The sequence below is a fragment of the Malus domestica genome, chromosome 01 (genome assembly GCF_042453785.1).
Source record: "Malus domestica chromosome 01, GDT2T_hap1".
NCBI classification, from domain to species: Eukaryota; Viridiplantae; Streptophyta; class Magnoliopsida; order Rosales; family Rosaceae; genus Malus; species Malus domestica.
In genome coordinates, this window is record NC_091661.1 from 14,652,567 (window position 1) to 14,668,039 (window position 15,473).

At 37.1% G+C, this 15,473-nt stretch overlaps 1 protein-coding gene across 2 annotated transcripts; it reads left to right on the forward strand.

Moving 5' to 3' along the window:
- The first annotated feature begins 6,538 nt into the window (after positions 1 to 6,538).
- LOC103446974 (probable cytosolic oligopeptidase A) lies at positions 6,539 to 14,210 on the forward strand. Of its 2 annotated transcripts, none has more exons than XM_008386170.4 (17): positions 6,539 to 7,042; positions 7,227 to 7,394; positions 7,618 to 7,741; positions 8,152 to 8,228; positions 8,622 to 8,765; positions 8,863 to 9,093; positions 9,167 to 9,257; positions 9,588 to 9,709; positions 9,946 to 10,053; positions 10,182 to 10,427; positions 11,072 to 11,217; positions 11,683 to 11,800; positions 12,573 to 12,732; positions 12,836 to 12,867; positions 13,021 to 13,086; positions 13,696 to 13,767; positions 13,910 to 14,210. In XM_008386170.4, the coding sequence occupies exons 1-17, from the start codon at positions 6,629 to 6,631 to the stop codon at positions 13,991 to 13,993; spliced, it is 2,403 nt and encodes an 800-aa protein (XP_008384392.2). In that variant the 5' UTR covers positions 6,539 to 6,628; the 3' UTR covers positions 13,994 to 14,210. The 2 variants fall into 2 exon arrangements, 1 of the variants encoding a protein (XP_008384392.2); XR_011577562.1 differs by having other exon boundaries at positions 6,560 to 7,042; positions 13,205 to 13,767.
- Positions 14,211 to 15,473: the final 1,263 nt, after the last annotated feature.

Below are 15,473 nucleotides of genomic sequence, written 5' to 3' on the forward strand. Positions count from 1 at the left end.
ACGAGAGTAGTTGTTTGACATTATTTGAAATGTCAAGTCCTCAAAATTATATTAGGACTTAATTACTAAGTAATTTGCTAACACTAAGCACTTGGGTAAACTCCCCCACATTTAAGGTATTTGTAAGAAGATCTCTAATCTTGTCATACCTTAAACAAGTACTCATTACAAGATATGACATCTTAAATGTCGTTCAATTAGCAAATTACTTTTAACCAACCCCCACAATTCTTTCATAATTGTAGTTTCTTTTAATGCTATCATTAAATCGATCACATTTTCCACTTTAAGTAATGAACAACTAAGATAGACTTTATCTATCTTTTTAGGCATTCACGCTTCACTAAGCTGTTACAGGAAAAGCTTTTAAAGGCTTTCACACTTTATCATCTGAGTTTTTAAATTATCATGGGACTAGAATCCCCGCCAAAGAATGTTGATCTTAAATTTCATTTGACTCTTCCTCGCTATGACTAGTAACAAGAGAAAGCAAAACTCTTATCATTGCAAGGTATTCCCAAACTTCCAATGTCTAATTCTTCTCAAGGGAATTGGCTTTGGTTTCATACATGACTAACATGAAAATATCCAAGCCCACGCTTGCTTATTATAAAGCCATATTGGGTCTAATGCATTTTGCAAAATGCTCCCACATTTTTAGTGTCTTGTCATTTCTTTCAAAAAAAGACCTCCACACTTTTAATCCAGTCATCGTCTTTTCAAGATGATAATAACTCATCTAAAATGAGTTCAAAGATTTAATTTGAATACAGTATCTTCTTTTGTTATCACAAAAGCTTTCTTACCATGAGTAACCATTGATAAAACACACTCATTGGTTGCCATTGCTTACTAAATAAGCAACATAACGTCTTTCTGCAAAGTTACAAAAGATCCCCACACTTTTGGTGTCTTATTGTTCTCAAAGGACTTGGCTTTTAGTCTAGACCATTCCCGATTTATGGCAAACCCAGTTTTGTGGTTTCCATTATACATAGTTTCCATTTATACGGAACTATCCTGTAAAACTCAAGGACATATTAACTCACTTAAAACTCTGAGATAATTCACTATGGCCTTGAAGCCTTCGCACATCTGCCTAATAGGGATTAACTGCATCAATTATACAGATGCAATTCCTTTCTGCAAAAGGAACTTTTCCAAGAACTGCTACGAGTTTGGCAGAACCACATCTAACATCCAAGCTAAACCCAGTACACCACAATGGCCGTTCTGCACTTATTGTAGATGATACAAATTTTAAACTATAAAATTTCACTTGGTAACCAACAATTCTCTTCTACAAAGAGTCAACGTCAAACATGGTTTGTAGATGGATCTCCATGATATGCCTAACATAAGTAAAATCTTACTGATAGGGATATGCATGTGCCTATGAGGTGTCAGCGAATAGTCATATTGTTTCATCCATCTATGTGCAAACATAACCGATTGACACAAAAATAACTCAGATATTACATGAAGGTCTTTAAGCATAAAAGCATACAAAGAATATTATATCATGTAATTTTCATCATTCCTAATTTCTGATTAGCGACAGTTTTGCAATATATCTTCATGCTTCAATATCTCAATTTTCTTCTTTTTTCCAGAAGAAATTGAAAACACCACAATTAGTTATTTTTAAACTAACTGCACATTTATATATAATTGATCATGTATTTCACAGAAACATGTATCTAGAATTATACTTCAGTGATCTAGATTAATGCATAAACTAACTGTATAATGCCAAAGTATGTAAGAAATGCATGATCCGCACGCCCTGCATATATGCATCTTACAATCAGATATCACAAGAACTTATCGCCATTCTCATGTCTAATTTTAAGAGTATTGAACCAACAACAGTAACGTTAAATGGCAAAAAGAATTAAATAAACAATAGCTTAACAACCTGCCCATTTCGTTCTTAATGAAATTCAAGAACAATATTTTCACAACAATATGCATGCGTTTCAAAGTTTTAAACGGCAGTTTCACTAGAGTAGAAGTGGGTCGCTTCTATGAGTATGAGATGGCTAAATTCTCTAAAGCTCTCATGAATCTGGGATTTGTTCAGGACCAAAATGAACACAACCGTATGAACCAGAATATATTAGGATTAGTGATGTGTGTTGCTTATTGTCTCGGTTTACTGCTACGGTGAACAGTTCAAGATCTTCTACATCCACTGCGTCACCAAGTAAACCCGATAAATATTCACTAGGGTAGGTTCAAGTCCAAAAGACACCTCTCCCGATGCATCTCTTGTCCGCCTGTACTCTCAAATTCTTCCTGATTTTTCATTCATGTGGGGGATTGTTGGAAATTATATATTATAATATGAAATATTGTAATATATAATTTTAATAATTGAATGAAAAATAGTGTTAACCAATTTCTTAGAAAGGTTATGTTGTTTAGGTGTATTCTCTTGATAAGTGATGTATACTTATAGATGAAAAGTTATATCTCCTTAACAAAATGTACTTGGGTTCTATATAAACTCATGAAACCATTATCATTAAATATAGAAAAATAGAGTTAATTGTTACTCTCTTGAGAAATAGGGTTTCCCCAACTTTGTTTCTCAAATGATTCGTGTGTCAAATTCCGAGTCGTGTCTTGAGAGTACGGAATATATAAAGTTCGCCAGAGTTCGAAGATTGAAGTGCTTTGACTTCGGATTATAGATTGTTGAATCCTGGGAGATGGACGCCTATTGAACTACAAGCACAAGAGTAGGGGCGAAATTCTATCTTTAGGACATTGCATTTATGCAAGCCTCAATCTCCAAGTTTGTCAGTTATTCTAACTTTCACTCTAGTAGTTTATATTAATCTCATATATAATTGATGTTGTGAATTTCTTTATGATTATTATCATTGAAATTATATTGTTATTTCTCATATTTTCTATTATTGCTCCAACAACCATCACTATAAACCAGCATTTCGTCATCACCAAAAGCCACTCTTGGATTGTCAAAAGTATTGCACTGCCACAACCATCACCAACACCATTTCACTGTCATTGCCGCCATCATAACTGTCACTACATTGGCGCAACGTTGCCACCACCACCCCCCTTACTCTCACTACAACCAAACCCATCTCCAGTACTACCACCACTACCACCTTCAAACACCCCATTAGGTCATCACTACCATCACCGCCGCCGCTAGCACTGCGCCCACCAAACTACCACCACTAACGCCATTATCATTGCTATACTATCGTTGCTACCACCATCTCACACAATTTCTCCTTCACCTGTATCACTTTCTCTGGTTTTCGTATTGGATAATGATAGGGAAATCAAATTTCTAAACCAAATTTTATAAACCAAATGTTGTGGATTTTGATGATTGGATTATTACTCAAGTGTTGATTAACATGCTTATTTTGTATTAGTGACATATCATTTGATTTGCAAATTGGGTTTGAAATTTAGGTCTCTTGCATTATTCTTACTTATTTAATGTTGTCTGATACCGTTGCCAAGGAGAAAAGAAGCCAACAACTAGCTTTCCTAAATTTAATGGAACAATGTGCTTTCTTTATTGTTTACTTGTCTTGGTATTCTAGCATATTTCAAAAATGCTAATCTTACCCTTTACTTGTATCATATTTCTATGGCTTTTTAGCCAAAATGGACCCTGAGATTTACATAACACATCACTTTGGTCCCTGAGATTTGAAACCAATAGAAGTCGTCCCTGAGATTGTCCACCATCAATCATTTTGGTCATTCCGTGCAAAATTATGTTAAATAAGGATCAAAATGACAAATTGTAACATCCCACATCGTCCAGAGAAGTGATCCTTAAATGTATATTATCATCCCTACCTAGCATGAGGCCTTTTGGGAGCTCACTGGCTTTGGGTTCCGTAGGAACTCCGAAGTTAAGCGAGAAGGATGCCAGAGCACTCCCAGGATGGGTGACCCACTGGGAAGTTGCTCGTGAGTTCCTAGAAACAAAATCGTGAGGGCGTGGTCGAGGCCCAAAGCGGACAATATCGTGCTATGGTGGTGGAGATGGTCCGGGAAGTGATCCGCCCCGGGTCGAGATGTGACAAATTGTATCAGAGCTAATCTCTAGGCGGAAGTGTGCCGACGAGGACGTCAAACCTCTAAGGGAGTGGATTGTAACATCCCACATCGTTCAGGGGAGTGATCCTTAAATGTATATTCTCATCCCTACCTAGCACGAGGCCTTTGGGGAGCTCACTGGCTTTGGGTTCCGTAACAACTCCAAAGTTAAGCGAGAAGGAGGCCAGAGCACTCCCAGGATGGGTGATTCACTGGGAAGTTGCTCGTGAGTTCCCAGAAACAAAATCGTGAAGGTGTGGTCGGGGCCCAAAGCGGACAATATCGTGCTACGGTGGTAGAGATGGTTCGGGAAGTGATCCACCCCAGGCCGGGATGTGACACAAATATACCCTCAATTTAATAAACAATGGGCCAAAATGATTTGACAAAAATTAAGAGTATTTTGGTCATTTTATTCTTATTTAATAGAGATTTTTCACGAAATGGCCAAAATAATTGATGGTGGACAAATTTAGGGACCAATTATATTAATTTCAAATCTTAGGGATCAAAGTGAGGAGTTATGCAAATTTCAAGGATCATTTTAGCTAAAAGGCCTATCTTTAATATAGATGAAACCCCATGTGTAGGTGGGCCCTACCTCTATAAGAAATATGATACAAATAACAATACAAATAGATAGTAAGACATATTTTATACAACAAACTAGGGGTGCAACTTGGGTGGATTGGAAGGTTAACCAATCCTAACCTAACTTTTACAATTCGGGCTCAGGTTCGGGTTGGGTTTCATTCGGGTTCATTTAGGCTCGGGTTTAATTGTGTTAGGGTTTACTTGGGTTGGGCTCAGGTCGCCCAACTTTTTCAAGTTTACTCTTGTAACAATTTAGTTTCCAAGAATTCCTAAAAAAATTAAGCCAAGTAGCATCAAAACTAGCTAACTTTAATTTCATAAACCAATCTACTATAAAGCTTTGAGATTTAGAGACTATGAATATGGGTTGACTAACCAAAACCTCTTATTCCCTAAAAGCTTAAGTAATTATAAAGGGTAATTTATTAAAAAAATATTAGAAAGGGCGTTGGTTTTTTGACTTGGCTCACTTGGCTGTATTATGAACATTAATTGATATGAGTTACAATCTGGTTAGACTAAGTTTGGTTAGCCGGGTTGGGTTGGAGATGGACGGCCAAATGATCAACCCAATCAATGAACGGGTTGGGTTGGGTTCGGGTAGGTTACAACTAAAAAAAATTCACTTAAAGTCGGGTTGGACATGGACGTGTTGAGATTGGCCCAACCCAAGTTGCACCCCTACAACAAACTATTGAAAATACACATGGACCATGTGAAATGTGGCTATGAACACTAATGCTTGAAGATATAGTAGTAATTTTGTAATTATATCGGTATTTTGTATGTACTTTGAGGGACAAGACTTATAACGTCTCCTTGAATTAGTGTATATTTCTTGTTATTGATAAAAATCTTTCGCATTGTCAAGTTTTATTCAAAACAATTTTATATAGGTGTTGTTATTGCCACTCTAAAAAACTTATTGTGCACTCCTCACAATTGAATTTTTCTTATAAAATTGAGAAAGTTTGAAGTGCACAATGTGTTTTTGGAGTGTCAATAACATCTTTTTATTTATGTCCAAACATATTTGTCTGTATATATTCTAGTTGCATATGTGGAAAACAATATTCGGAGGCTTTTTGATAGGTTGTGTAGCTTACAGTTATAACCCACCCCAAAAACATTTCTGGCATCGTCCTGAAGTGGCATTTAAGTATATTCATTCTTAAGAGGTTAGCTAAGAGCCTAAGGGCTTCCACAATAGCTGGAAAGTTGAGTGATACCAGTAAAGAAATCCAAGTGGACTAGAAAGTGATACGAGAGTGATTCTTTCAATGTATTGGAACTCACGAGTGTGATTCCTATACAATAAATGACGAGAGTGAAAGGTAACTAATTACAAAACGATAGTGTTATTCACACACTCATTTTTATCTTTCACTCACTTTTGTTAACTTTTTGTTATTGATATTCTTCAATTCATTTGATCCGACGACCACAAATTAAGAAAGATGTATGAAAAGTAAAAATGGTTGTGATAGCACTACCCATCACAAAATACACAAAAGAAAAAGTAGACGGGTAATATATTTAATATATAAAGCTTACCCCTACTAAACTCACACTAGTGTGCCGATAGTGTAATATGAATCAAATTCCCCATGTTGGATTCTTATATTTAAACATCACTCACTCAAACTAAGCTGGAAGACCCACATAAGAGACTTTATAAGTTTCATAATTTTAAATCCGATACTTCTAGGCGTAAATTTTTTTAAATGATTTGTTATTAACACTCCAAATAGTTATCACAAAACAAAAAATTGTATAGAGAAAAGTGCATAATGATGCAGATGACGTTTTATCACAATAATAAAAAACAATCATATCCATACACCATAGTCCATATTCAATACCCACTCATTATAGAACCTGAGAGAGAAACAAAGAGATTGTTTGTCATGACAAAGAAAGAGGTAACAGGAAAAACAGCATGAAGCATATTATCTTACGCAACAGAGTCTTATTGGCTTCTCTTCTTGTACTCAACGTGCTCATGGCAACTCGCGTCATCCTCTCTCGCTCAGTCCACCCTATCCTTAAACGCCCTCCTCCTTTTCCCCACTTTGCCCCCAAACGTTTCCCCAAATCTCATCCTTGCCCCCTCTGGTCTCCCTCATTCTCCTTCTGCCTCGCTACTCCCCACAAACCCACCACTCCCACCATTCCATCGTCACTCTCCACTCGCTCTTGCTCCTCCCTCTCTGCCACAGCCATGGCCGCCTCCGCCGCCGCAGACGAAGCTCTCGCAGCCAACCCCCTCCTCCAAGACTTTGATTTCCCTCCCTTCGACGTCATCGACGCCCAGCACGTCCGCCCTGGGATTCGCGCCCTCTTGAAGAAGCTCGTAATATTTCTCTTCCGTTATTGGAAAATTTCAATCTTTTCATCGTATTTCATGTCGTTTGATTATTTGATGTGTTTTGATTTCTGGGTTCATCGTGTTTTCGTTTGTTTTTGTGATTTTTGAGGATTTGGGTTATGGGGTTTTCTGGGTTTTGATTTGATGGCTTTCATGGTGGGGTTTAAAGGAGGGTGATTTGGAGGAATTAGAGCGCACGGTGGAGCCCACGTGGACGAAGCTGGTCGTGCCGCTAGAGAAGATCTTTGACCGATTATCTGTGGTTTGGGGATTAGTCAACCACCTCAAGGCTGTTAAGGACTCCTCCGAGCTACGTTCTGCTATTGAAGAAGTCCAGGTCTGTATTTTTGGTTTGTTAGATTTTGTTTCTGTGTGTTGTCTATTTCTTGTAGTTCCATTTTACGCCTTCGAATCTCGAATTGCTGGGTTTATTTCAAAGGGGCCATGTTAGATGATATTGATTTGACTGTGAAAGTTCTACTATTACTTAGGGTCTTAATGAATGAAATTTTTGTGTTCTGATTATTTCTTCGGGTTTTGGTTTTTGTGGTGTCTTGCAGCCGGAGAAAGTTAAGTTTGAGCTTAGGTTGAGGCAGAGTAAACCAATTTACAATGCATTTAAAGCTATTCGAGAATCTCCTGATTGGCAGACATTGAGTGATGCTCGCAAACGTATAGTTGAAGGTGAGTATTCGAATAATATCGTACCATGTATAGTGGAATCTGCACAAGTCATTTTGTTCGCAACCTTGTTATTCTGGAGTAGTTGTCATATTTGATGAACAACACATATACCTCTGTTCCTTGCTTTATTTTACACTTGAAAAAAATATGGCTTGCATTTTGTGCTTCAACTGGGAACTGGACTGGGAGCCGTGTGCAAAGCATGTTATTACCTTAATGCATGTTTGTAAATTCTTGATAGGATATCCAAGATTTATAATTGTCAAATCATTAAGGAACAAAAGTAACTTCTAAGTATCCTGCTAAACCAATATCCTCATAAATTTTAGTTTTTCTTTTACCTTGAAATTGTTGTTCTGTGCTTATCTTGTCTGACATTTGTCTTTTCCCTTTTAATTGTGCCTGTGCAGCCCAAATAAAGGAGGCAGTTTTGAGTGGTGTTTCTCTTGAGGATGACAAAAGAGATGAATTCAACAAAATTGAACAGGTAATTTTCAATACAATTGTTAAGCAAGTACTGTAGAAGTCTTTTTGACCATCATCCTGAGTTGCTGATATTTTTGTTTTGCGAAGAAGGCCTGGTACCATTTACGATAACTCAGTATTATCATCATCATATGAGTTGCTTCAGCTACAATGGCATGCTAATTTATGCTGCATTATTTCTCGGTAACAGTCTCATGTAGCCTTGTATGAGCACTGCATATTAACAATTCTCTCTTTCTTCTTATATTTTTTTTACCGGGGGATGAGTGGGTTGGAGACATTAGTTGGGCTTGCTGTATTAGATAAGTTTTCTTCTGACAAATAGATTTTGGGGATGATATTCTCTTTATAGTTGGGTTTCACTGTTACTTCAGTTTGGCATCTCTAAGTGCAGGAACTAGAAAGACTGTCTCAAAAATTTTCAGACAATGTTTTGGATGCAACAAAGAAGTTTGAAAAGTTAATTACTGATAAGAATGAAATTGAAGGATTGCCAGCCACTGCTCTGGGAATGGCTGCACAAACAGCGGTGTCAAAGGTAAGCCAATTCTTACCCGGACGATGGATCTTAGTATTTGTTATTTAGCTGTCTTTTTATCATCTGTTACATTTCTAATCTGTGTATATCTCATCAGGGGCATGAAAATGCAAATGCTGAGAATGGGCCTTGGATTATTACATTGGACGGCCCAAGTTTCCTCTCTGTCATGCAACATGCTCGAAACCGGGCTTTGCGTGAGGAAATATACCGTGCTTATGTAGCTCGTGCATCCAGTGGAGATTTGGATAATACTGCTATCATTGACTCGATTTTGAAACTTAGGTTGGAAAAAGCGAAACTTCTGAATTACAATAACTATGCTGAGGTACGCCAATTCATTTTGTTATATTTGGTTTGAAACTTTATTATGATAGGGTTGCTGAGATATAGTGTATCAGGTAAGCATGGCAACCAAAATGGCTACTGTTGAAAAAGCAGAGGAGCTCCTAGAAAAGCTTCGAAGTGCTTCATGGGATGCTGCAGTTCAAGGTACATTATTGGCATACTGCATGGGAGGTTATTTCTATTATTTTTAACAGTGATCTCAATACATACAAGAGCTTGTCATTCTTAAAATGGATTTACTATTCACCCTTTCTGGTATTCAAAATTTTTCTTTTTGACTTAAAGTTTCCAATGTTGATTTCTAGAAAAGAAGTTTCTTTCTTCTATGTTCCTTGGTTTCTCAAGGTGTCTTAGCTATTTCTGATAGCAAAGAAGGAGGAAAATGGATATAATTTAATGAAACTATGTTTAACAGAAGTCGTTCACATTAGAATGTTAACTGACGTTTTTTTATTTATTTATTGATTCTTGTAGATATGGAAGATCTTAAGAATTTTTCCAAGAGTCAAGATGCTCCTGAAGCTGATGATTTGAATCACTGGGACACCAGCTTTTGGAGTGAGAGGCTTCGTGAGTCAAAATTTGACATCAATGAGGTTCTCTCTCTTTCTCTCTCTGTGTGTGTGTGTCTGTTGTACTCAACTTGTAATCTTAACTGGTTTGGAATTGCATGTGTAACAAGAAATGGTGTAATTAGGATCTGCTACTCTCATTTACTTCATTAAATCTTGTATCACTTTTGTGTGATAACTTATGGTATGGAATACTAGTGAAACATAATTGCAAAGGATTTTCTAACTCTTGCTTTCTTGTTTTCAATTTCTGTATACAGGAAGAATTGCGTCCATATTTCTCCTTGCCCAAGGTCATGGATGGCCTATTTAGACTAGCAAACATGCTTTTTGGAATTGATATTGAGCCGGCTGATGGTCTAGCGCCGGTAACATTTCAGTTGCTTCATTTGTGCTCTATTTTGGTTCATTGACGAAGCTATGAATTTGTGTCCCCTACTCGTATATATACATATATATATATATATGTACATACTGATACACACATGTTTTTCAGGTTTGGAATAATGATGTTACATTCTATCGCATCAAAGATTCTTCTGGGAGTCCCATTGCATACTTCTATTTTGATCCATACACTCGTCCATCTGAGAAACGGGGAGGTGCATGGATGGATGAAGTTCTTGCTAGGAGTCATGTCTTGTCACGTGATGGTACCTCTGCGAGGTTACCTGTGGCACACATGGTGTGCAATCAATCACCACCAGTGGGAAACAAGCCCAGCCTTATGACCTTCCGTGAGGTAAATTAAATTACATTCATTTTCAGCTTACTGGTCATGACCAAAAAGCTAGAGTAACAGAAAGACTATGTTTAATTAGTAGGGGGAGCGAAAATAACGGGTCAGGGGACATGGAAGAAAAAATGTGTTTGGTCGAGCATGAATGGAATTGGAGTGGTCCTGTTTTTAAGGCCCATCATATTTTGTATGAGGAAGTGTGTCAGAAATCTGAATAGTACATTCCGGATGTCACATCAGACTGAAATGCATTCGTTAGGATCCATCCATTTAGTGGATGGAGGGACTTTAGAAATTCTGATTCAGTATGAATGAGTGCCAAGCAGGTTATTTATAATATTTTCACACTTTTAGTATTGATGCTGTGACTGGCTTTGGTCCAATGAGTATTACCCAGCCTAGGCTTGTGCTATTGCGAACAACTTCTACTGGGATAATTTTTTTTTAAATCACTAAACTCTTTATTAAACATTGTGAGTAATTATTCTTGTGGTATATCAGTGTGTGTGTTTTTATGTCGATAATATCAACAGCTTAGTAAGAAGGCTTTAATTTCATTCTGGGAAGAAATTCTGGGAAATTTTGGATTGGGCAGTGGATGCCGCAATTTTGTATTTCAAAGTTATGGACTACCGATCCATTTGCAGGTAGAGACTGTCTTCCATGAATTTGGTCATGCACTTCAGCATATGCTGACTAAGCAGGATGAGGGTCTAGTTGCTGGTATTCGGGGAATAGAATGGGATGCTGTGGAATTACCCTCTCAGTTCATGGAAAATTGGTGCTACCATAGGTAATCTTGTATGCTAAATTCCTTTGAACGATTATGCATCTCAATTTAGATTTTATTTCTGAAATCAAAGACCTTTATACTGATTGTGTCAAAGAAGGGAGAGAGGAGGAGGAAAGGGATTAGGTATTCAAATATGTAATTTGCTTTATCATCACTCAACTTGACCTTTATTTCTCAAATTACTGACCTATATACTGATTGTGTCAAATATGCGAGCTATGATTTAGCAAACTTTATATACTGGGGAGTTCTGAACCACTTTGCAAAGATTCTATTTATACTTTGTATCTCAATACTAGCTTTTATGGGTAAATGGCCTGCAGGATGCAGCTGCTAGTACCTTGTTAAGATTTTACATGCCCCAAAACTTGGAGCTCATTTCCTTCCATGCAGTATCAAGTGGCAGTTCCCATGATTTTATTTGTCATTGTATTAGTGATTTATTTCTTGTATTTGGGGCTGTAGGGATACTTTAATGAGCATTGCAAAACATTATGAAACTGGGGAGACTCTTCCAGAAGAGACATATTTGAAGCTTCTGGCAGCTAGGACTTTCCGTGCAGGCTCCCTGAGCCTTCGGCAGGTCTGTTCAATATCTGATGTTACTTTTTCTTGACATTTTGTCTTCATTTTATATTGCTTTATATCTTTTTGTACTATTGATTTGAATATTACTTCATTTTACTAATTTACTTTCTTCGGGGATGCAAAACTGGATTCTTTGTTGGGTTTTGTCTTGCTTTTCAAATATTATCAAAATTATCTGTCATTGTGCTACAGAAGTACACTATCGTGTGCTCTCTCTGAAGGATTTGTCTTTTAGTATGGTGTTAAACTCTGGTGGTGTAAGCCATTCTGGCATCTTTAAGGATTTATTAGAAACGTCTTGTCAAATTTTGAATCTGACATTTTTGTGCAATCTATTATGACTATAGAATGTTCCAAGGGTACAACAACAAGAAAGCCTTTTCCCACTAAGTGGGGTGAATGTTCCAAGGGTGTAAAAAAATGTTTTAACGTGAAATGCATATGTAGACTTTGGCCAAACCAAATAGAGAATCAAAGAGATGAAGCGTTTATTGAGATACAATCATACAATTTACGTGCAAAAGTAAGAAAAAAATTTGGAGAGAAATCTGAACTGATAAATACAAAGAAAAACCAACGGAATAAAAATTTAGACCCCTTGGTGAAATAAGAGAATGCCTAATAGAAACACTATAACACATTAAATTTCTGTATTCTTTATTCTATTTTAATATGTACATGATTTTCACCATTTTCTTTATTGTAATAATTTCCTGTATATCATCGGTATTCATATACATGACACATTTTGTCTTTGCCAATTGCAGATAAGATTTGCAAGTGTAGATCTGAAGCTGCACACAGATTATGTACCTGGTGGAGCAGAATCCATATGTGATGTTGATTGCAGGGTTAGTGAACGAACACAAGTGATCCCTCCACTTCCAGAAGACAGGTTCCTTTGTGGTTTCAGCCACATATTTGCAGGTTTGCTTTTACTATCTAACTTTCAACTTCTCAGAAGTGTTCCATTTTTAACTTCATATGATGGTATATATTTATCTATATATTTATGTTCTATGAATGTCAGGTGGATATGCAGCTGGGTACTACAGTTACAAGGTATTTCTCATTCTTTCTTTTATGATAACCTACATTCAACTTTCTGAAAGAAAAAAAAAAAAAAAAAACAAAAAACAGCTTTGCACCTTATGCTGATTTTACTTTCCCTAAGGATCTTTTTTGTGTGCTGATGAAACTCACACTATTTGTCAGTGGGCTGAGGTGTTGTCTGCCGATGCTTTCTCTGCATTTGAGGATGCGGGATTGGATAACAGCAAGGTAAGTTTGAAATACCTGTGCATAAGATCGGAGCAATAGAGAGTAATTATTCTTGAATTGTTTATGTATCACCTCCATGTAGCTCCCAGTTGATTTCTATTTACCGCCTCCTGTCAAGGTCATGCTAGGCATGCTTGAACACCCAAATGTGATTCTGGACTTGATCATTGCCAAACAAAACTAAGTTACATGAAGAGATACGAAGTTTTTTTATTGGCATCTGGTAACAAGTTTGAGTTGGACGCTTGGACTAGATTGAGAGGGAAGTAACACATAACTTGGTCGGAGATTTTTGTTAATAGTCATCATCCTTAAATGTTGTACGGTCACATGTTCTCCCAACAGTATTGAAAGTTGCACAAAACCATGCACTTGTCTGATGCTTGCTGTATCTTATCGAATATGATATTATGTTTCTGCTTCATACCAAAACTGCCATAAGGGCTAGGAGTTTTCAGAAGGCTTGTTATTGGAGCAATTTTAATGCATATCGGTGACTGTTGGATTATCTTGTCATTAGTCACTAATTCAAATTCATCAAGCATGTTAAACTCTGCATACTTGACCCCCACATTCATATATCAGTAGTGATTTTTAATGTTGCAACAGGCTGTTAAAGAGACTGGGAACAAGTTCCGAGAAACCATCCTTGCTCTTGGAGGCGGGAAAGCGCCACTGGAGGTTAGACAATCTATTTATTATGGCATTACCTTTTCGTTGTTGCCTTTTATTCTTATTCCGCAATTTGTTTGCTGGAAAAGCGTTATGTGGTCTAGTCCCACCCCAAGTTCCTTTGTTAATGTTATGATTGTTTGTTGTCCAGGTTTTCGTGGAGTTCCGAGGTCGTGAACCTTCACCAGAACCACTGCTCAGGCACAATGGCCTATTAGCCACAGCTTCTGTGTGAGTTACACGGAATTAAAAACGTTTACTTGGTCTTCTTCAAATCATTTTCGGTGCTGTTTAGAGATGAAATGTATCGGGTGGGCCGAAAGAAATAAAAGGAGTTAAAATGTATCAGTTGCCTCCATCCTGTTTCAAGGGTGCTTGTATGAACCATGTATTTCTTCTCCAAGAACTTGAAAATAACAAAAGAAACGAATGCAGTAGGATTTCCTCTCTCACTAGTTTCGGTTTTGTGATTACAAAAACAAAAAGTAATGATATTAGGCTTTTTCCTCTCTTATTTGTTTCGGTTCGGTTTCGATTTTTAGAATCTCGTCCCGAAAGAGGTCGGTTCGGGACTCAGTTTATGCTTTTCGGTTCGGGATCCCGTCCTGAACCACCTTACTTTCCCCTTGATCTATAAATTTAAAATTCTAGGTTAACGTCCCATAAAAAGCATTAAAAATCAAACATATTTTTCTTTTTCTAAAGGGAAAAACAAAATAACGAAGGTTTGCCTTCAACGATAAAGAGTCATAAATTATAAGACAAAAGGGCATTATGCCAAAACCAAGTGAAACTTAGTCATCCACCACCAATCAAGTAGCAATCTACCAATTCGAGTCTCAAAGCCTCAAAACCTTTTGATCCCTCAATTCTTTGTTTTTGTTTGATTTATTTAATCTGATAGCCAGACATAATAAGGGACGTGTGAGAGACTAAATATAATGTGTGAAAATCAGCCCCCAAACAATATTACAATTGTGGAAGCAAATTCTGATATATTTACCCATCAAGTCCACACAGAAAAGATACGTATGATCGAACTAATTTATTTTTTTTGTCAAAGTATCATCGAACTAATTGGCTTGATGGACATGATAACGGTTCATACTAAAATTCTAATAAGCGCACGCCACATGTATTAGGGAGAATGACAAGTCATCCATTCCAGTTACTGTTAAAACTAAATGTAATTAGTTGTGGTTACTGTTGTAATTAGTTAGGGTAGTTAGGGGTATCTATGTAAATAGCCAAAAGGCTATATATACCAACACACTGTGTAATTCATTATTCAGTCAATGCAATAAGAAAACTTACAGAGGAAGTTTTCTGTTTCTTTATGGCATCTCGTCATTCTGCTTAATAGCTTCGATCCTTCCTTCCACTCGTCGCACCGATCGATCGATTCTTGTTCTTTTTCTCCTTTGATTCTTCGATTTTCTTCTCCGATCTCTCTTGTATCTTGATTTCTGCAAGTTATGGCTGCTCAATCTACTTCGCCACTGACTGGATCGTCTTCTCCGATCGTCTCCCTTTTGATCCAAAACCTAATTCTTCTTGCAATCCAAGTCCTCTCAATTCTTACACATCTCTTACGATTCACAACATCGGTAGCATTGTGCCGATTAAGCTGAAAAGATCTAACTATCTGCCATGGCATGCACTGTTTGGCCCAATCTTCAGGCTCTACAAGTTTCTTGGCATAATTGATGGCACTG